Genomic DNA, 23,998 nt, shown 5'->3' with positions numbered 1-23,998 from the left:
CTGCACACTCACACACTGCCCCTACACATTCACACACTGCTCACCCGCACACTCCCAATGTCACCCTGCATAGTCACACACTGTTTACCCTGCACACTCATTCTGCACACTCACACAATGTGCACCCTGACACACTGTCTCTGCAGTCACTCTGCACTCACTGTCACTCTGCACTCACTGTCACTCTGCACTCACTGTCACTCTGCACTCACTGTCACTCTGCACTCACTGTCACTCTGCACTCACTGTCACTCTGCACTCACTGTCACTCACTGTCACTCTGCACTCACTGTCACTCTGCACTCACTGTCACTCTGCTGTCACTCTGCAATCACTGTCACTCTGCACTCACTGTCACTCTGCACTCAGTCACTCTGCACTCACTGTCACTCTGCACTCACTGTCACTCTGCACTCACTGTCACTCTGCACTCACTCTGCACTCACTCTACAGTCACTCTGCCCTCACTGTCACTCTGCACTCACTGTCACTCTGCCGTCACTCTGCAATCACTGTCACTCTGCACTCATTGTCACTCTGCACTCATTGTCACTCTGCACTCACTGTCACTCTGCACTCACTGTCACTCTGCACTCACTGTCACTCTGCACTCACTCTGCACTCACTCTACAGTCACTCTGCACTCACTGTCACTCTGCACTCACTGTCACTCTGCACTCACTGTCACTCTGCACTCACTGTCACTCTGCACTCACTGTCACTCTGCACTCACTGTCACTCTGCACTCACTGTCACTCTGCACTCAGTCTGCACTCACTGTCACTCTGCACTCAGTCTGCACTCACTGCCACTCTGCACTCTCAATCTGCACTCTCAATCTGCACTCTCAATCTGCACTCTCAAACTGCACTCTCAAACTGCACTCTCCACTCTCAATCTGCACTCTGCACTCTCAAACTGCACTCTCAAACTGCAATCTGCACTCTGATTCTGCACTCTCAATCTGCACTATCAATCTGCACTCTCAATCTGCACTCTCGAGTCTCATACTGCACTCTCAAACTGCACTCTCAAACTGCACTCTCAAACTGCACTCTCAACTCTCATACTGCACTCTCAAACTACACTCTCAAACTGCACTCTCAAACTGCACTCTCAAACTGCACTCTCAAACTGCACTCTCAAACTGCACTCTCAATCTGCACTCTCAAACTGCACTCTCCACTCTCAAACTGCACTCTGCACTCTCAAACTGCACTCTCAAACTGCACTCTCAAACTGCAATCTGCACTCTGCACTCTGATTCTGCACTCTCAATCTGCACTATCAATCTGCACTCTCAAACTGCACTCTCAAACTGCACTCTCATACTGCACTCTCAAACTGCACTCTCAAACTGCACTCTCAATCTGCACTCTCCACTCTCAAACTGCACTCTGCACTTCGTTGTCACTAAGGCCTTTCTTTTGGAACTGTGGCACATTTGGGTGAAATAGATTATATCTGTGAAGACTTTCTGTTTTATGAAACATTGTCTGTTGTGTACAGCCATGATAGTTACAGTACGTGTTAACAGCCAGCTAAACTGTGTGTTATATGGGCTTATCAAGCTATTGAGGGTTTCTGATTGACCCAAGATTGAACACTGCCTTTTAAAAATATCAATATCACCTCAAAACTGCATTATGAAAATATAACATGTTACATGCACAGACTTGGCATCCATTTTTAGAAATATTATACAATGTATTTTTTTTTACATTTTTGTAACTTTGTATTAAGGTGATGTTGTGAAATTGACGGTTTCTGATAGAGCCTAAGAACGAAGGTTCACAGTGTATAAAGAGCATAAGGAAGACAGCATCACTGGAATATACTACGTTAAAACGTAAGCAATTCTTAGAAACCTTAAATGATGCAATTTTTTGCGTTTTCAATGGTGGGAAAAACGGTAAACAAGAAGTAACCTGAAAAGAACCCAATCACGTGATTTTATCAGATTATTGGTAGATGAAAAGGAACAGTTGCAGCTCTATCGGTAAACCAGAGGGCACCCCAGTTCTATTTACTATTGTCTGTTGCCATAGATACGCATCGTGATGAACCTTATTAGTGGATGTGGCCCTTTACAATGAGTTGCAGCTGGGGACCATTGTTGATAGTGACACTCCTCACAAGCATTTCTAGTTACTGAATGTGAGAACAACCATTGCCGGGCGCGGCCCATCTGCCTCATCATTTCCTGGGAATGGCTGAACACCGACCTGCCTGCCTTAAAATGGGGCCACAACGTAGTTCCTGTTTATTTACAAGGAAACTAGGAACGCGAATCAAGTCTTTTACTCCTGAAAGGTTGCTTTACAAGTCGGTTGCCGTCTTTCCATGCGCTAATGTTAGTTAACTTCCATTTATTTTTATTATCACGTAGTTGCTTCTAGAAGTTAGCCATCTGTTGGGCTGAAAACTGTCTGCCACCCTTTTTTTGCGGTGATTTTCTTTTCTCTAAAGATTTTACAAACAGGGTTTTTATACAAAGTGACAAAACAAATTAAGTCGGAAGTATTTGTTAGAAAAAACACTTTGGCTAATCCATTCAGAAAAGATGTAGTTGCCAGTTGATAACAAACTACAGAATGCGAGTCACTTATCCTTAACCAACACGGTCTCTTTAAGCAAACCACAACCTGATTTGACGAAGAATAAACGTCAGCGTCACAAATACATCATTAAACACCTTGCGGATGTGCATTTAATGTAAATAAAGTGCGCATGACGTGGTTTAGGGAGTAGATTTGTTTGACGTGATAAGTGTTTTTGAGTCTACCTGGAATCAGCTCAGAAATGTTAGCGGAAGAGGAGAGAGGCGGGGCAGAATCTATATGAATGCAACAGCTAGAAATACCACACGGCAGCTCTGACTGTACAAAGGCTCTGGGGCAGTGATTCAAATGTCAGATGTGACATTTTACTGCAGTTCTATGCATCGGCCGTGAACTGGCGCTGGTAGCAGTTGTCACCCCCCGGCTACAAAGCATTCCCTTGATGCAGTCAGGGAAGGTTGTCAAAAGAAACTGAGCGCGTAGAAAAAAAATGTTCAAAACCTCATGCACTTTTAATTCAGCGCAGCTGAGACATCTTTGCGGTGGGCGCAAGGGAGGAGAGGGCCAGGAGCTGTCGTTTCTAATTCAGTGCACCCATGTATTGTTATAAATCTCTTTCCCTGTCTTTCCCGATCCACTACAAGGGAAGTCGATCCTTCTTCTCAAATAATAAACAAGAACAAGGAAGCTGCGCGCTGAGCGCTGCAGAATTGTGAACGCGCCCGGCCATCTGGATTCACTAACGGAGGCACCCTGACAGCTCCTAATTATAATTTATGTACTTCTTTGCGCAAGCACGCACGAAATATGCCCAAAATGGCGGAACAAAACTACATTTACCCTATCACTTCAAGCCTATTAAAACGAAAACACAAGGAAGACGAATCACTGGCCAGATGACAGAAAACGCTAAGGAATGTGTGGAATTCCTCTCACCAAGGCCCTAAGGATACTTCTTTTTTTTCTTATAACATTAGGATCTCGAAACTCCTCCCCCACTTACAGTGGGGAGGAGTCCGAGCCCTAAAAAAACAGTGCATAGTAGTGTAACAAATAACTACCAACAAGAATCTTAGGTCGACATGTTTCTGCAGTCAATCGAAGTCTAGTGATCTCCTGCTGCTTCTTCAGGACCATTAATGCTACTGCTATACTAAAAAAGTAATTATATCACCTGAAAAGTGTGATTTGTTGTCATCCTCCTGGCTTCAGAACATAACGTCCAACAGGGGAGAATCCGGATACATAAAAAGAAAGAACAACAAAGCACCATCAGTCACTATAATCATGTGCTTGAATCACGACAAATTTAATCTGACTCATTGCGCTAGCTACTACATGTTAGACGTTGGTTGAAAATAAAAGCAATCACTCCTAGTGATTATTTGTGCTCACTCACCTATTTAAGCAGAAGGGAACAGCCCCACCCCACCTGGCATCAGCTTAGGTAATTGGAGCACCGCTCTAACAGAAGGAAAAGATCAAAAATAATTTTTTACTATGGAAAAGATGTTTCCCTCACGCCACAATAAATCGCCAGTCTACCACGTGCCACACAGGACGCCAATTCGTTTCTCACAGCAGCACTCTCTGTCATAGTGCATAGGTCTCTATCCTGCTGATTGCGACTCTGATTTTTTTTTTAAAAATTGAATGTCACTGGTCTATATCTGTTAATGAACGAAATAAGAAGCTGCGAGTGTCTACCAAATGCAGTACCCTGCTGATATTCATCTCCGGCACCATAGTGGCTTACACCCCTGCGCGCTGCCATACACCGATCAAGAGTTCTGCCGTGTAAGACTCATTCTCTCCACAACACGGATAACCACCTACCTATCCGTCGGTACACCAGTCGTCCCTCTGGGCTGTATTTTGGGGCTGACAATTACCATGGGGTCCAGCTACATAAAGAATTCCTTGCAGAGGATTTCCTCTTTGAAACATTAAACAGCACACAAAAATCCACACATATGTTGCCCATGCTTAAAGGAATGCCCAGACATGTAGACGACATATTTAAGCATCCTGTCAGGGCACGCATCCTTACCCCTAGGGTGAATAAAAAATACAAGCCTGCACCATCTTATCCAGTCTACATGAGAGGACAACTACCCTTAGACTCATTAGTTGTTTCTAATGCACGCAAAAGGGCAAACTCCCAGACTACTGGAGACACACCACCCCTAGATAAAGAGTCAAAGCTTCTTGATGCTTCAGGGAAAATAGCCTCCCAGGCAGCTAACTTCTGGCGCATATCGCACACAAGCGCTGCTAGTGAGATATGACTGTGCGCATTGGGAGGAAATGGAACAACGTATCCAATTTTTACCTCTAGAATCAAATTAGGTGCTCCGTAGATGCGGCTGATACATCTGCCAGAGCGATGAACACTCGTGTCCTTTTAAGAAAGCACGCCTGGCTATGCATATCGGGGTTCAAACCGGAGGTTCAGACCTCAGTATTGAACACACCATTCGATAAAGAACACCTGTTTGGGCCAGTGGTAGATTCTTCACTTGAGAAGATGAAGAAAGATACCGAAGTGGCTAAATCAATAGGAGCCCTTCAGTCTCCACAAGGCTGTGGTTCCTTTCGGCGCTCCATTTATCGAGCGGTGTCCAAAACCACTTCCTCTGACACTGCATCCACCTATTAGGGCAATAACCAACCCTCAGGTTCCAAAACTTTCTTCAGAGGTGGTTATAGAGGAAACAACTTCAAGGGCAGAGGTAGAGCTTCTACGCATACCTCCCCCTCCCATACAAAACAGTGTGTTGCCCATAGTTCCCCCGACCACTTAACAACTGTGGGTGAACAACTCTCACAATTTCTACCAAAGTGGCAGTCAATAACAACAGACAAGTGGGTTCTCCAAATTATCCATTCTGGTTACTGCCTGGAGTTCATCAACACTCCTCCAAACATTCCCCAAAGTCGCACACCAGATCACCTACACCTTCTCAAACAAGAGGTACAATCCCTGCTTCTAAAACAAGCTATAGAGCCCTTACCACCACAACATCGGGATGGGCCTCTACTACTTTTACTTCCTAATTCCCAAAAAGGACGGTCTCTCAGGCCAATATTTGATCCCAGAGAACTAAATCTTTACATACAGTCAGACCATTTCCACATGGTAACACTTCAACAGGTTCTACCTCTTTTCCAAAAGGCCGACTTTCTTTTTACTCTAGACCTAAGACGCCTACTTATATATTCCAATCCATTCGACTCACCGCAATTTCTCAGGTTCGTGGTAGCAGGTCAACACTACCAATTCAAGGTACTCGCATTCGGAGTCACCACTACCCCCAGAGTCTTTACAAAGTGTCTGGCGGTAGTAGCTGCGCATTTAAGAAGACAAAGCATACATGTCTTCCCCTATCAAAGCCAGCACGTACCAACAATGCTGCAACCATCTACAGCTCACATGCCTTGAACGGAAAATGCTACTTACACAGTATGCATCTGTTCTTGACATGTAGACCTGTAGAATCTCATGCGCCCACCTGCCTCCCTGGGTACCTGTAACTGATGTAGTTCTCTTGTTACTATTCAGGCATAGACATGGCCCTCTCTATTCTTTACTACTACTCCATTCTCTCACCCTCTACGGGAAAACAATCTGAAGATGGAGTCGATGACCATGCACACTATCACCGAAAGGAGGAGTCACCTACCTCGTGACTAGGAAGACTTCTTCGAAGAAAAACAAAGTGCATACATCCGGACCCAACACTAGATGGCGATTTATGCATAAACATGAGATTCTACAGCTCTACATGCCAAGAACATATGCATACTGTGTAAGTAGCATTTTCCTTCCTTCCATAGGATTGCATTGACTGCTTTTCTTAGAGAAATATTGTGTGTAGTTGGTTTGTATGAAACCTTGAAAAACTGCAAATGTACCATAACTGAATTACTTACCTTTTGTCTAGGAAATGTCCCAGTGTGATATCAAGGCATATGACACTGAGTAGCAAAAGTAACTTATGCAATCCAAGAAGTAATGTGTACAGTTATCTACAAAGTAACTGAAAAGTAATTTTTAGTATTGACTTACCTGTAAATCAACCAACTGCATTTGAACCTGCATTCAACTGTAATTCACTGCATACATTTTGCAAAGTATTATTTCACATACCTGCATCAGGCATGGTTTGGTTCAAGAAATGAAATAAGTAAATAATATTTTTATACAAAGAAAGTTGGTCTGAGTTCAGTCTTTGAGTGTATGACATCATTCCTTGCCTGAGTGTGTAGAAAAATGCTTAACACTACCCAATGATAAATCCTTACTGCTCGCCCACACTACCACAAATAGAGAGTAAGATAGTATCTACTTTTTCCTCTGTCTACCTTTGGGCTTCCACTAGACTCTGTGCACACTATACCTTACGTTGGTATAGTATATACGGAGCCAACTTCCTACACTTATGGTTTGGTCAAATGAAGTGTTTTGAGGGAGCCCAGAGCCCTGGGCATTTTTGAGGGAGCCCAGAGATTTTGGGCCTGTTTTAGGGACCCCGAGGCATTAGCCTTTTTGAAAAAGCCCTTGAGCATGGGCCCAGTGAGGGACCCTAGAGTATGAGCCTTGTGAAGGATACTAGAGGGACCCTAGAGCAGGAGTCTTGTGAAGAAGACTCAAGTTAAGATTAGAGGTTATTGGTTAACCTTAGCCAAGAGCATAGGCCTTTGTGAGGAACCTGGAGGTTGATTGCAGTGAGGACCAATTTGTTATGATGACTTGACCCTGCACAGGGGTGGAGCCTGGGGATTCTGGTGTGGGACTTATAAAAAGCATATCATCCTTGGAATGTGGAGGGAAACATGGTGGTAAGGGAAAGTGGTGGGTCTGATATGTATAAGGAGAGATGTGGATCCTTTGTTTTGAGAAACAAACTTCTGTCTAGTCTAGTGAGGAGAAAACAGATTTAAAGAATAGTGAGACACATAGATGGCTTTTGGCTTCATGAGTGATAACCTGGTCAGGCAAAGGGGAAACCTAGAGATTAGGTGTGGTTGATAATCCTGCAGTGTTTTTTGTACAAACAAAAGTGAGGGTCTGATATGGGACAAGTAAGTGTTGTGCCACGTTGAAGAACTTGAGAGATTTGTGGCATTGGGTTGCTTGAGGTCAGGCATACTCAGTTGAAATAGATCAGTTGTTCTGAATCTGTAGTCCATGAACCCCAGGAGGTCCGCGAATCCTTCTCATGGGACCAGGATTGTTTACAAAATCAAATTATATTAGCATTTTAATAAAAAATATGTAAATAAAGAAGCAAAATGTAAAACAAAAAAATAAAAAGCGTTCTGTGAATGTGAAGGAATTTGAAATTGGAGGCAAAAAAGGAAGTTCATCTCCTCCGCAAGGTTTTGGAACAGCCCAAGTACATTAAACAGAATATAGTATGGATGATGAGTGCCTCAGTTGAAACCCGGACAAAAAGAGAGCTCTCATTAGGAGCAAAAAAAGACAAACTGATACGCTAGAGTCTAGCATAGTGCTTTGTCTTTTAGATTTAAAAAAGGAATTTAGAAAAGCTGCAACTTTCCCATTTAAATAAAAGGTTCAATTAATTTGTGAATGTTTAGCGTATACTTGTTTCTGTATTATTGTGTATTGTTTTGAAGTTCATAGAATCATAGAAATGTATTTGACTGGGGTCCCAGGTTTCCAGTTGTGACTCAGGAGAAGTCCCCGAATTCCTGTAAGGATTCAGGGGGGCTCCTGAAACCCTGCAATTACTCATTTTGGAGTTCTACAGAAGTCAAAAGGTTAAGAACCACTGATGAAGATGGAAGATCCTGGGTCTTAGGAACTATTGTTTGGTAGTTTAGAGAGGACATTATAATGGCAGGTGACTGAATATTGCTATGCTATGTTTCTCTCCAGGATTCAATCCCATCAATCGCCTGGTGAGCCACCCATCCCAGCCTATCACCATTACTGCGCATGAAGATCGAGGCATCCGCTTCCTCGACAACCGTACAGGTAGGAAAGCTACCCACTGTTACCAATTGAGGGTTGTTTGTAAGAGTTTGATGTGAAGAGATGCACGTTTACGGAAGCGACTGCTGCACCATCGCAGCAAGCACTCCCAGTGTACAAGTGTACTTCCTGTTCCTCGATTTGAACGCTGGATTTAAGCATTCAAAGTATACATCGATTTGTGTGCCAAGACCAGGTTTAGCAAAGAGAAAAGAGCAGTTCTTGTGAAAATTCTTGCTTAAAGGTGACTTTAATCTCATTTTTATTACCTCCCCAGGTAAATTGGTGCATTCTATGGTTGCACACCTGGATGCAGTTACCTGCCTCGCTGTAGACCCCAATGCAACATTCCTTATGTCAGGAAGTAAGTATAATTCTAACACTATTCTTTATGTGCATTATCTAATTGCTTTCTGCTTGAATGTTATTTTATCCATCCAGTGCCTGGTGTTTTTGGCTGCTTACATCTATCTGGTTCCAACTCTTTGGTTGGAGATTTCAGTGCGTGCATGTTAAGTGTTGACACTCTCATGAAATTAAGTATCTTGTTGTACCCCTGTGTGCACAGTAGGGTGATAAAATGCATATATCTTACAGGAGTCAAACATGGACTAACTGGAATAAAACAAGCTAGAAAAATAAAGGAACTAAATTAACACAGAAATGAATTATTGGACCAGCTCCTCTTTGCTTACCAAGAATTGTTTTTGCGAGAAGCAGTGTTGACTGCTTTGGCAACTGGGAGATCTGATTCCTTCCTTTATCAAGAAGCGTCCAGCTGTATGAGCTTCAGTTTTAACAGTTTTAGAAAATGTTTGTACAACTGAGCAATAGTGTTTTAGTGGTGACTGTATTGAACTTCATCTTCGTCAGAATTAAGATCAGCAGTTGCCCAAGATGATTGTCCCTCATATAAATGGATAATCATATAGGTTGTATATCACGCTTAATTTGACAAAGCAGACAGCAGATTTGGACTATACCTAAAAGGCTATAAAAGTATGATCAGACCCAATAAAAAAGAATACCAGAGATACAGTGATGTGGTTGAGCCTATTGACGAGAATATGGTTGGAAGAGGAAAGATATTAAAATAAAACTAACAGTTAATATGTATTCCGTAATAAGCAGACTGGGTGTCATCAATGAAGAAAGGGTTAATGTATTAATAAGAAAAACTGAGTGAGCTATAAGGGGATAAGCACTACAGGTTACTCCAATAAACCATTGGTTTGATGGCATGTGAGGCTGTAGATACACATGCTTAGCTTAAGTCCGCATTCTAGGGTTGGGCTCGGAAGTATGCAAGTCTTTAGAGTCACAAGGTGTAGTGACGCTTCCAATGCGCCTGGTCCTTGACTACATTGTTAGATTGTGCTTTTCCGCTGTCTGGTTTGAGCGTGTGCTCCTCTGCTCCGGTTCAATACCATTGTTGGGCTCCATGTGACACCTTCAGTATTGTTTTAGATTGAGGTTTGGTCACTACTTCCCTCCTTGTACCATCAACATCGAATTTGTCTGGGATCCGACTTGACTGCAGCCCACTTGGGCCTTCACACTTCGGGGCACGACTTCTCTAAGACTTTCACTCCAACGGACATTCAAATGGTGATGGAACGGACGCCTATTAGCACTGACCTGTACCAGGTGTGTAAGCTGTGAGGCCTGCAGGTCTTTTCGATCTAAAAAGACACTTAAGAGATCGAAGGGCTAGAAGAATGCAAGTGTCTCGACGAGGCATCAACGATACACCTAAACTGTTCGTTTTGAAGGATCTAGAATTCGAGGTAGAGGCACTCCCATTGGCTGCAGATAAAGACAACATCTCTCCAGACAACAGCACCGGGTCTGATATGGAGTCACACAACCGCACTCTTTGAATACCGCGCACCCTACACCTCTCCACCACAGCCGGTATGTGCAAAGCCTCACCAGTATCACTAGAGAAAGACTGTCGTTGAGCCACCACTGCCTTAAGGCCGTGATTCGCACTAACTGGCTACTTCCAAAACGTCCATTTATGGCTTGGCGTCGTAACGACAGCCTCAACAGCATGTTGTTGATCCGAGGCCCTCCTCATCTTAGTCAACCCGACCTTCACTGCAGAAACCCTCCAAATTGGACTCAAGACTAACTTCAGCGCTGAAACCTTTGAAGCCGAAATAACACTCCATTATGGCACTGAAAAAATCAGCCTCAGAGCCAAACCGAAAATACCTGTGCATAGAACGGCATGAGAACCAAAAGACATACTGCTTCGAGGCATTCTGCAGACACTGCGCAGCCACTACTAGAGAGACGTCATTAAGAACTGGAGAGTCTTGACAAAAACATTTGTTAACCCTAAGTATGTGTATCTACAGCCCAATGTTTTCAAAAGGAAAATGTTACTTACACCGGTGTGGTTTGCTCTTATATACAATGAACATTACTCTATTTTCGCATTGTCATCTCACTAGGATACAACTTTTACACACAATCACCCGCAAAGCGAAAAACTATTTAACAGTGGAGTCGAGGACTGTGCACTTTCCAAGCAAGAGAAGACGTCACTACACTTTGATTCGAAAAACAACTTGCACACTTCCAAGCCAACACTAGAGCTAAGCATGCGATTCTACAGCACTACATGCGACAAACAGATGCTTAATCAATCAATCAAGCATTTGTAAAGCGCGCTACATACCCGTGAGGGTCTCAAGGCGGGGGGGGGGGGGGGGGCGCTGTCACTGATCGAAGAGCCAGGTCTTGAGAAGTCTTCTGAAGGCCAGCAGGTCCTGGGTCTGTCATAGGCTGGTAGGGAGAGCGTTCCAGGTCTTGGCGGCGAGGTAGGAGAAGGATCTGCCGCCGGCAGTGGTTTTTACCGGATACGAGGAACTGTGGCGAGGATGGCAGAGCGGAGGTTGCGGGTGAGGTAGTGAAAGCTGAGTCGATTGTTGAGGTATGTTGGTCCGGTGTTGTGTAGCGCTTTGTGTGCGTGGATGAGGAGTTTGAAGGTGATCCTCTTGTTGACTGGGAGCCAGTGCAGGACTCTCAGGTGGGGTGTGATGTGGCTGCGTCGGGGGACGTCGACGATCAGTCGTGCCGAGGCGTTCAGGATTCGTTGTAGTCGTCTCAGGAGCTTGGTTGTTGTTCCTGAGTAGAGGGCGTTTCCTTAGTCGAATCTGTTGGTGATGAGGGCCTGGGTGACAGTTTTTCTCGTGTTGAGAGGGATCCACTTGAAGATCCTGTGGAGCATTCGGAGGGTGTTGAAGCAGGACGCGGAGATGTCGTTGACTTGCTTGGTCATGGAGAGGGTGGAGTAGAGGAGGAACCCCAGGTTGCGTGCGCGGTCGGTGGGTTCCGGGGCTGTGCCTAGCGATGTGGGCCACCAGGAGTTGTCCCAGGCTGATGGGGTGGGTCCAATGATGAGGACCTCCATTTTGTCTGAATTCAGCTTCAGTCTGCTGTCCTTCATCCAGTCGGCGACGGCCTTCATTCCTCTGTGGAGGTTGGCTTTGGCGGTGTGGAGGTTTTCGGTGAGGGATATGATCAGCTGGGTGTCGGCGGCTCAATGGTTAGAGCGGCAGACCCTGATGCAGAGGTCTAGCCCGGGACCATGGTTCAATTCCCCGCCTCGGCGGGTCTTGGGCTCAAAAATTCCATGGACCTGATAATTCTCGCCTCGGTGCCTATTCCAATCATGGAGTCCCACTCTGCAACTCTGGGCAATAGCTTGCTTAATCTCCACAAAGGCCCCCACAACGCTAAGGATGCCTGGCCTCCACCTTGGGGGTGCCCAGGAGTGGACACCTCACAGGGAAAGCCAGGATGGGTTCCACAGCGGTATTCGTACAAGCGCCTTGAGACCCTTGCGGGCGAGTAGTGCGCTATACAAGTATCAATTTACATTACATTTACGTCGGCGTACGAGATGATGTTAATGGGTAAGTAGCATTTTTCTTACTGCACCTCCTCTCATCCGGGCAATAAGTATGCCAACAAAGCTCAACAAAATATAATGGAGGGAATATGCAATAAAATATCCATAACAGGGGAGGAGATGAGATCAGCAAGGCCCAAAAAAATAGATTAGGCAGAATGACTCATAAGTAGATCACAATTGAGGACATTTGTAGTAGAGTTGTGCACACTATTTAAGGAGAACACTACAAGATTCTTGTGGCAGGCACCTACCACACATGCACAAGAACAAGATGGTCTCTTGGATTTCATAGAAATGAATTGCACAAGACTATAAACATAGAGGGAGGAATATAGTTGGGGACAGATCTTAATTATTGTAAACACCTGACTTATCATATAAACAGTTTTGCAGCGTGAATCTTTCTGGATTCACTATGCTGTGCATTATTCAGCAGTCTAGTGGTTGGGTCCGGAATCGTAGTATTTTTTCTGTTTTTGTTTTCGTCGACCAGGTGGGTGTTGACGTCCCACCATTTGGTGTCTCCCGTGATGTTGGCGTGCTTTCTCAGGAAGCTCCAACCTTTGGGCGCCATCTTCAGATTCTTTTTTCCTCCGTTGGGTCTGGATCGTCACAGAGAGGTTCCAGAGTTTTTGGAAAAGAAGAGTAGAAAACCAGAAAACCACCAAAAAGTTGGAGAGTACATCTCGCAATGAAGAACACTAAGCCGGGACAACGAAGAAGGAGAGGAAGATCAGAAACGTTGATGTCCAACTGAGAATGCGCATACAGGGGGCCCCCTGAGCGCAGGAATGGACAAAACACCATTCAAATGTTGCCATAAAGGATTTTGACGAACGGATGAGCAGATAGACCATCCCTTCAAAGCCCCTGATGGTTGTTGAAGTACCAGTCAAAGAGGAGTTTGGCGCCGAAGATCCACTGAAAAATCCGGAACAGGCAGATCAGCAGGACGAGGAGGGCCTACATTACTACGAGGGAGAAGGCGAGGAAGACCAAGAAAGGAATTTGGGGTCGACATCCTCGGTGATGCAGGACCTGGATTGACAGGACCTCGACGCCGAAAGCGGCCGTAGAATCATATCCCTCGAGGCCTTCGCCCCCAGACGACATTGGCATCTATAACATGGTCATCAAGAATGCGGCAGCAACATATGGGGTGAAATTAGAGGAAGAGAAACCAAAAGCTTGCTTCCTCTTAAAAACCCTGCTCCCCACTCAATCTAGGAGCCCATGCTTCCAATTGTCCTGGTCCAGGGCAGGGAAGCCTTCAAGGAGCCATCAACCTGCAGGTCTGTCACCCCTAGAACAGAGAAAAAATATAAACATTCCTCTAAGGACCCAGCATATATCCAGGGTTCCGTACCAGCTGACTCAATTATTACAGCAACATCCAGAAAGAGGGCCAACATTCCCACAAACTCAGGGCCACCCCCAGACAAAGTGAGTAAGAGGCTAGACCTCAAAGGAAGGAAAATAGAGAGGAATGCAGCTATTCACTGGCGCATTGCAAACTCCAATGCCCTATTAAACAGACATACGTACCAACATTGGGAGGAGGTCGGACAGCTACTCAAACGCCTCCCGGAACAATACCAGCAGAGAGCAACACACCTGGTGGAGGAAGGCAAGAACATGGCAAACTCCTGCCTGAAATCAGCCCTGGTTGCAGCAGACACATCCAGCAGGCTCATGATTGGAGTAACAGAGAGAAGGCACGCCTAGCTGAGGATTTCAGGTTTCAAGCCGAAAGTCCAGAATAATATTCTAAACACACCCTTCAATAGGAAAACACTGTTCGGTACGCCAGTAGATGAGAAACTGACACAGCTCAAAAAAGAGAATGAAACTGCGAGGTCCATGGAAGCCCTGCAGTTCAGGGGCATGAGAAGGGGTGCCCCCTCAAGGAGACCAAACGGCAGAGGAGGAAATCAGCCGGGAACGTCCCACCAGACCTTCCAGCAAACCTATCAGGGCAACAACCAAGTGCAGCAAGGTCAGCAACAGCAAACCTGGCAGTACCAACCTCAATGTGACTCCGCTGCACAGCACTTGCCCACCCACAAAACACCTCTATCCGGGCGGCACAACAAAAGGCTCAAAAAACAATTAGATGCACACAAAAAGAGATGAGCGCACATGTAACACGGGTAGGAGGCGGACTAAAATATTTCTTTCAGGAGTGTAAGAAAATAACATACTGAACATCATACAGTTCAGATACTGTATAGAACTAGAAAGGAAGCCACCAAACAGGAGTCCAAACAGCAAGACGCGCTCAGCAAAATAACTTGCGCTCCTCCTGCAGGAAGCACAAGAACTCCTCCGGAAGGAGGCAATAGAAACAGTGCCGTTCAAAGAAAGAAACAAGGGAGTGTACTCAAACTACTTCCTAGTACCAAAGGTGGACGAAACGTTAAGACCCATCCTGGACCTACGGTTCCTAAAGCAATACATAAAGATTCAAAAATTCAAAATGACGTCCTTACAGGAGGTTATTCCTCAAATAAGGGACAGGGATTTTATGTTCACCATAGACCTCAAGGGCACCTACCTACGCATTCCCATGAACAGACAACACAAACATCTAATGAGATTTGCCATCAACAAAGCACACTACCAGTTCACAGCCCTGGATTCGGACTAAAATCCGCACCAAGGGTCTTCACAAAATGCATAGCAGCTGTAGCGGCGCACCTACGGAGGGAGGGATTTCATGTATACCCCTACCTCGACGACTGTCTGATAAAGGCAAGTTCCTACAAACAATGCCAACTAAATGCACAGCGGGTCACACAGATGCTGACCGAACTGGGATTTTCAATACACTGGAGGAAATCCTCAATGGAACCAGAATAGGTGAAGATCTTCCTGGGCGCACAGATCAACATCATTCAGAGCAGGGTGTTTCCCAACAAGAAGAGAACACTTGCCCTGCTGAAGGAGACCCATCAATACCGGAAGGGGCAAGCTCTGACAGTGAGGACAGCAAGTAAGCTCATGGAGATGATGGCGTCCTGCATACACCTAGTCCCCAATATACGACTCCACATGAGACCATTCCAGGAATGGCTCCAACAACAATGGTCACAAGCAACAGGGAGTTGGGAAGATCTAGTGGTTGTAACGCATGCAGTGCAAGAGGAGATAGCGTGGTGGAACAGAGAGAACATAACAAGGGGAAGCCATTTACACCACCAACTCCAACAGTGATCATCACCACAGATGCGTCCCAGATGGGATGGGGAGCGCACATGAACCAGCTCAAGGTGAGTGGTCTGTGGACACCAAAAGATGCGATCAGACACATCAACTACCTGGAACTAAAGACCGTGTTCCGTGCTTCCAGAAACAACTGTACAGGCAGAGAGTGTTGATACAAACCGACAACACCACAACGATGTTCTACATCAACAAACAGGGAGGAACACAATCAGTAGCGCTATCAAACCTTGCACAGGAAATATGGAAATGGGCCTTCCCACTACAAATAGACCTCCTGGCAATACACCTACCAGGAAAGGACAACGTGGAAGCAGACAGGCTCAGCAGACAGACATCGGCATCCCACGAGTGGGAGCTCAATACACAGGAAACGCAAAAACTATTCAAGAACCCCAAATATAGACCTGGTTGCAACGCACCAGAATGCAAAATGCCAACACTTCGCATCCAGACAGCCAGGGGAGCAATCCCAGGGAAATGCCCTATGGATAAACTGGTCGAAGACATTTGCCTAGGCTTTTCCCCCCGATACCACTGATACACAGAGTGCTCAGCAAATGCAGAACCAGCAACATGACGCTGATACTGGTGGCACCACAGTGGGCCAGACAGTCCTGGTTCTCACAAATAGTGGAGATGGCGCAGGGCCCACCACACAAGTTCGCAAAAAGAAGAGTCTTGCTCTCCATGGAAAACAGGGAGGTGCTTCACCCAGAACCAGAGAGCCACTGGCTAGCAGCCTGGCTCCTGAAGACGTAGAGTTCGCACACCTAAAACTCCCAGAGAGCACTCTGTGGGAGGAAAGGAGACCTGCCACACGGAAGTGCTATGTAGCAAAATGGAAACGGTTCACACAATGGTGCATCAGGGAAAAGCTCCACAAGAAAAACACCAAGGAATCAACAGTACTAAGTTTTCAAGTTTTATTGTATTTGATTTGGTTCTCCACTGAGAACCACAAATATTAAATTCACAATATTCAAATTTACACAATTTTGTTAAAAATGTCATTCTAATATAAAATTAAAAATGGTTTTAAAAATTTGTAATAATTGTGACATACAAATTCGTTTGGCGGAACTTTACATAAAATAATCAATTCCTGTACTGAGTTAATTCTACATTGTGAATAAACTGGTCGTAAAAATCTTTTCCTTGCTTCTACCACTAACGCATTTGTGCAAATAGATAATAGATGTTCCAAGTCCTGCTCCTCACTATTACATAAATTACAAATAGGGTTTTCTTTTGAATACCACCTAGATGTGATGGTTTTTACAGGAAGTATTCCGAATCGGAGTAAAACAATCGATCTCCTGACTCCGTGGTACAGGTTAAAGTTAATATATTGCTGAGGTTTCTTATATTCTATAGTTTCAGAAATATTTTTATATAATGACAGTTTAAGACAATGTTGAGAGTCGAGGTCAAAACTTAGTCTTGTGGTAAAGTGCTTTAGAAAAAGTTTCAACTGGGCAGGAGACCAAGAAAGTAACAGCTCGATGTTAACCTCTGATAGCTTAAAAGCAGATAAGACATTTTTTGAGAATACATAGTTCGATGGTTCGCGTTCGAATGTCTCAGTCTTTAACAGGGATCGGAGCGTTCCTTCTTCAGCATGGAGGAGATTATATGCCCACCTGATGATATTGGCGATTCCTCGGGCATAGGAGCTAGTCAGTGACAGCTCGAGGCGGAGCGCTTGCACTGGAACCGATTGAGATAACTTCATAATTTTTCGCAGGATCTTCCCTTCTTTTAAGTCTAGAAAGGACCGTTGACTTATTGGTATGTGCTCAAGTCCGTACGACAGTACTGGTGGGACTTTGGCACTATATACCTTAAGCATTGCAGAAAAATGTCTGTCCAGATGCAGCGTATAGCCGTAAAAGTGCTCCCACATGGACATCAGATTTACGGGTTAAATTCAACGGCCATGACTCACATAATTGATGACGCCCTCCAAATCCTTGATCGCAATGATTCATGCCTCCTCATCCTTCTCGATCTTTCATCAGCTTTTGACACGGTCAAACACGAGAACCTTCTTGAGCTGCTAAACACTAGAATGGGTTTATCCGGGACTGTTCTCAAATGGTTCACTTCCTTCCTACATAACCGGTCTCAGAAGTTCAAGATCAACAATGTGTTGTCCTCGCCTGTGCCAGTAGATTTAGGCGTTCCACAAGGATCCTCCCTCTCACCCACACTGTTCAACCTCATCATGGAACCACTTGCCACCTTGCTCCAAGCATCCAATGTATACTTCCATATGTATGCCGATGACACTCAACTCTACCTAAAGGTACAATCCCCGGATGATATCAAACTCCTGAACTACACTCTTATAAAGACCCAATCGTGGTTGGCCGACAATCACCTCAAACTAAATGCTCTGAAAACTGAGTTCCTTTTGATATCACCCCCTGCGAAATCTACCACCACCCAACTTTGGCTCAACCACCTAACAGCACTCAATGTCCGGCCCACCATCGTGGATTCCGCTAAATCCTTAGGTATCACACTTGACGCAAAGCTCAACATGCAACAGCACATTAGCAAAGCAACGAAAGGAGCTAATTTCCAAATCAACACATTGAGGAAGCTGAAACCCTTCCTCCCAGCCAAAGACTTCCAATATGCAGTACAAGCCCTCGTCATCCCCCGCATAGACTATGGAATTGTGACCCTCAGTGGTCTCCCTCTAGCAACAACCGCACCCCTAAGAGCCTCCTTGAACGCTGCCGCGAGACTCATTACTGGCTCAAGAAAACACTCTCATATAACCCCTGACTTGAAATCTCTGAAATGGCTGCCCCTTGAAGCCAGAATACAACTGAAAATTGCTGTGATGACACACGCGGCCGTACACCACAAGGCACCTAACTACCTCACTCAAAAGCTGACTATATCAGGAGGTTCGAGATCCAATAGAAGTACAAAAAATCTACTCTTGAAACCTCGCAGATTCCGGAAGGAAAAAACATACAAACGCTCCTTCTCAGGAATGGCACCGAGGATCTGGAACGCACTCCCTCCCGAAACAAGGCTTATCTCCTCCACGGCTTTCTTTAAGAAAGAGGTGAAAGCCATCCTCATGGCTAAGTTCACCTGAACTTTAATGTCTGTTGCTCAGAGACTTCGCACCGCTTGGGTATTACTAGTTACATGTTTGTCTAATGTCAAATAATATCATATTATTCGTGATTTAGATTCGTTTATTCTTCTTGTTTGCCACAATTTCTATGATGGTTAGTCGAGCCTTTTATGCTACTCACTCACTATCTATTATTAGACTATTCACGGTAGCCTACTGACTCTCGATGCCCCTCCCCTTGCTCCCTGTAACTTTTAGATACTGTCATAAGCCATCCCTTTAGCCCAATTTCTCCTGATTTTTATCGTAGTTGTATGAAAGACTCTGTATCGTCTTATATTATCGCTTAATTGATTGTTTATTGATATTTTACTAGAACTTGACTGCTATCCGATCACGCTACTGAATTTTATATTGCATCCAATATTATGTTGCGTCACCCTCATGCTATCCTCACCCCTTGTTTTCTGTGAAGCGCTCTGATATCTGTAAAGATCTTGTTCGCGCTATATAAAACTCTGAATAAATAAATAAACCTGAGCTGTACCTCGCTGAGAGTACTCCTAGCAGCGATAGTAGCCTATACAAGAGGGGAGACTGGGAGAAGCTTCTTTACATCCGAGGTGGTAAAAAGATTCCTGGAAGGGGCCAAGCGAATCGCCCCCCTAAAAAGGATGCCACCGCCGGAGTGGAACCTTAATATAGTTCTAACAGAACTTATGAAAGCACTTTTTAAACCCATCCATAAGGACTCACTACAGATGCTCACAATAAAGACAGCCTTTTTGGTAGCAATCACCTCGCTACGCAGGCTAATTTAGCTGCAAGTGCTAACACTACAAGAACCCTACATTCAAATTCACAATGACAGGGTGGTAATGAGAACAGACACACACTTTATGCCAAAGGTGATGTCAAGGTTCCACATGAACCAAACAATACAGATACTATGTTTCTTCCAGAAACCATCCACAAGCGCGGAGAGGGCACTGCACATTCTGGACGCTAGAAGGGCAGTAATGCATTACATTGAAAGAACTAAAGATCATAGGAAAACAAAGCTATTCTTTGTGTCCTTCGCAAGCAGTTTCGTGGGAAGACCAGTAACAAAAGGCACCATCGCACGATGGATCGCACAGACTATCCACTTCTGCCACGAGCAGGCAGGCCAACAATTACAAGGAGGTGCAAAAGCCCACTCTACCAGGAAAAAGGGAGCAACAATAGCCTTCCTGGCAAACACACCCATCCAAGACATTTGCCTGGCGGCAACATGAGCCTCAGTGCACACGTTCACTAAGCACTACTGCATGGATATACAGATGAACAAGGAAGCACAAGTAGGACAAAAAGTGCTTTAACATATATTCAACAACCAACGCTCATCTTCCACCCAGCCACCACAAACTTAGCAAACCGCTACAAAGTATATGCACAGCTTAGTGAATCCTTCTGGATTCACGCTGCCCAACAAATAGTTTCTTACCTGTCGGTGTAGTTTTGCAGCTTGAAGACTTTCTGGATTCACTAGCGAACCAACCCACCTCCGCCAGAAAAATAAGACGGAAGGAAAGAAGAAAAAAAAAAGAAAGAAATTATATGTTCGAGGCATATGAGCTGCAGATTACACGCTGTGCATAGATCCCCACCTAGTGTTGGGCTCGGATGTTTGCAGTTTGTTTTTGTCCTGAAAAGTTCTTTGGAAGTCACGAGATAGCTGACTCCTCCTTTGGACCACATTGCGCATGGGCATCGGCTCCATCCTCAGATTGTTTTTTTCCGCCATCGGGCACGTATGTGTTTCCTGCGCTCCGGTTTGGAACCAAATTTCCTTCGGCGCGCAATCCTCAACCAGTTTGACGGTATTTTTTCAGTCGCGCACCCCATCGACGCGATTCTTCACCACTTCGAAGTCTTCGATTTCGGTTGTCGACGAAGGCCTTGGGGCCTACCTGGGCCTTACTCTCTGGCTCATCTACATGAGGTGTGCAACCTTTGCCTCTCACCGGATCACGAGGCCAAAGACTGTTCCGCTTGTGCCTCTTTCCGCTCCAAGAAGACAATTCAGCACCGACGAGCTCGAAGAACTATGGCTCGCTCGTCAGCTTCGATCCCCGACGACATCTTTGAAGAGGGCGTCGACGTGCCAGAACACCAGCGGGCCGAAGAAAGTGCCAGCTCCTCTGATGCCGAAGACTCAGACGTCGAGGACGTCACTCTAGCTCAACGGGTCGTAAGTAAGACCGTCGACCCCAACCCTTCCTCGACACCCTCAAAAAAGGCTTCGGTCACACCCTCACCTTCGAGCCCGGGTGCAAACCGAGAGACTGCGTCCCACGCCCTGCCTTCGGGCCCGGCAAAGAAGCCTACTAAGCCTTTAGGCGGCTCGGGCTCGAGTCAGCCTATTCCCGGTGCCGATTCCATAACAACATCAAAGAAGAAGCCATCTTCCTCAACCACGCCGACCGCTGCTCCGACACCTAAGCACTCGGCGCCGAAGACTGGCACCAGCTCATCGATGCCAAAACTGCACTCTTCGGGGCCGAAAAAACACCTGGAACCGAAAAAAGACAGTTCGAAAGGTCATACTTAGGCTTTCCTGTTTTCAGTTTCTATTTTTGGTAAATTCTGGTGGTGTTTTTTCAGTGTTTTCCAGAGATTTCAAAACCTTAAAAAAACAGTGCTTTTCAGTGGTTACTAATTTTCGCGCCAAAAAATCAACTGAAATAGTTTTTTACCGGTGTTTATGGAACGCTTCGCTTTTATTATTGCTTTTTCCATTCTCTTCAGAAATTGTATACTGCTCTACATTTCAGAAGTTAATACAGTCATGAAATACTTTCCATTATCCTTTGATTCTGCAGCTCAGATTTAACAAGCATTTGCAATGCAATAGGTCTCGCATTTATGCGAGTTTAAGCTATTGGCATTGTAAATGACAAAGCCTTTTATTTATGTTTTAAAAACGAAAACAAAAATAAAAGGCATTGTTATTTGCAATATCAACAGCTCAAACTCGCATAAATGCGAGGTCTATTGCATTGCATCACAAGAACAACAGCAAACTATTCTGAATGAATGCAGTTCAGTGAGCTAGCGGAAGGACCTAGAGAAACAGCAACTTTACTGTGCACATATTGGAACATTTTCTTAAGGAACAGCAAGAACAACCATGGAAATAAAGAACATGACTCTGCTTGACTCTATGCTGCAGAAATAATGATGAGTGAACATGCAAGCAGACCCATCCATTTTGAACAAGATGATACTGAGACATTACTGAGGCCTAGTTAACATAAGCCAGGAAAAGATACTTTAGTAAGTCACTGCAAATTTGTTTCAAATAAGACAGTACCATATCAGTATATATAAGTAAATTCTGGAGTAAATCAACGTTTTGCACGTCGTTAATAATGCACAAAAATATAAACTGCACAAAAACTCTGCAGTATGTCACAGTAATTGGCACTGAAATAATTAAGAGTCCCTTAGAGAAGTTGCTTTACTTTACGGTTGCATACAAACATTTTCCCAAGTGTCAAAAAGTATGTAGCATTACCTCAATAAATAAATAAATCTGATGCAAAGTTTTTTGTCTGAAGTAGACACGATTTATTATTTTTAATGAATATAAGTGACTTCAAAACTCACAACTGCAAGTGAAGCAAAGAAAAAAAAAACGTTGCCACCTTCACTAAGGTGTGACCAGTTAAAGACACTTGGATACAAAAGACAACAAAGCCTAATTTTGCACACACCTTTGTATCCATTCGACCTCAATAAATGTGATTCTTAGCAGTGAAAATTGGCTTTAACTGCAGCAGATGTGGTCACCTTCAGAGCATATATTCCTCCCTTTATTCTATGTGTAAAATCTTAGAACCTATAATACAATAATGATATATTTGTTTATTAGTACTGATGGCAGGAGGTGGTGGGCACCGTTTTTAGGGACTGGGGGATCGTTTTCATTTTCTTACGCTGGCAGAGCTGAAAAGAGGAAAACTCTTAAACTTAGGAAAGAATGAGGGAGGTAAAGATAGGAAAGAGCAGTGACAAATGGACAAAGCCAGGATGAAGCATTTGCAAGAGTGAGATGAAGAGACAGCAATTGGACGGTTTGGGTAAAAAAAGAAATGAAGTGGAATGAAAAGAAGGCAGCCTCTGTATTCGGAAACTCTGAACATATGGCAGCAGGGAGTAGAGCTCCTCAAAAAATGTACCTTTGCAGATAGGGTTTGTACTTATTTATTACAAATTACGTACTAGTTTGTAGATTGTTCGACTGGAATAAATATGTAAACGGTAGCCTCGGTGCGTGGACAATCTGAAAGAAACAGGTTAGTATTAGATTCCTTACCTTAGAATATCCCCAGGCGTCAGTCTGGATCCGGAAACTTTTGCGTAGCAGTACCCCTGCGCGTCGGTAGGCGTCGTCTGCAGGCGTCCCCTGCGGCTCCGCGTCGTCGGCGTCGTGCGCCGTGATGACGTCGCTGGAGTATATAGACGCCGCCTCCGCGCGCTGACGTCAGTTCTTCTTTTTTCCGCGCCAGTTAGCGCAGATCCGAAGAGCAGTACTCCGGTCTTTTGACCAAGTTTTTTGTTGATTCTTTACGGTGCCGGTAGGATGCCCGGTTTCAAGAGTTGTGACGAGTGCGACCGCATGATGTCGGTCACCGACCACCATCGACTCTGCCTCCGGTGTCTGGGCGCGGACCACGACGTGGAGTCCTGCGTCGACTGTCGGGCCTTGACTGGAAAAGCTAGGCGGGAGCGGTCCCGCAAGCTTCTCGAGCTCCGGTTGTCGGCCCCGCGTCGAGAGCGGTCCCGGTCCGGTCGGAGGTCGAGGGAGCGGTCGAGGGAACGGTCGCGGAGCCGCCATGGGCGCTCCGGGAGTCGCCACCATTCCTCCGGCTCGTCAGGTAAGCACAAGAAGTCGGGGCGTCGCCATCGCACCCCCGACTCCCCCCGACGCCCGCGTGCTGCGGCCGGGGGCTCGGGTGACCCCACCCCCGCGGTCCCGCATGGGTCGCCGACGCCGTCTACCCCACACCTGTCGGTCCCTGGGGAAGGCGCGTCGCGTGAGGAGATCGAGGCCTTCCTCATTGCTATGAGGGCGAGGTCTTCTCCGGCGGGGCCTTCGGCGCCTGCGGGCCCGTCGGTCCCGTCTGGGGGCCCGAGCGGTTCGG

General features: G+C 45.4%; 1 protein-coding gene across 3 annotated transcripts in view; it reads left to right on the top strand.

The window, feature by feature from the left end:
* The window catches only part of STRN4 (striatin 4), a 316,827-nt gene that overhangs the window by 231,862 nt on the left and 60,967 nt on the right, over positions 1 to 23,998 (top strand). For all 3 annotated transcript variants that reach the window (XM_078660996.1, XM_078660994.1, XM_078660995.1), the window contains 2 exons: positions 8,467 to 8,565; positions 8,840 to 8,926. In XM_078660996.1, the coding sequence (XP_078517122.1) occupies positions 8,467 to 8,565; positions 8,840 to 8,926 (186 nt within the window). The remainder of the gene's footprint in view (positions 1 to 8,466; positions 8,566 to 8,839; positions 8,927 to 23,998) is intronic.

Source organism: Lissotriton helveticus, chromosome 9, assembly GCF_964261635.1.
Source record: "Lissotriton helveticus chromosome 9, aLisHel1.1, whole genome shotgun sequence".
In the NCBI taxonomy this organism is placed as follows: domain Eukaryota; kingdom Metazoa; phylum Chordata; class Amphibia; order Caudata; family Salamandridae; genus Lissotriton; species Lissotriton helveticus.
This window is presented reverse-complemented; position numbering and strand designations above follow the sequence as displayed.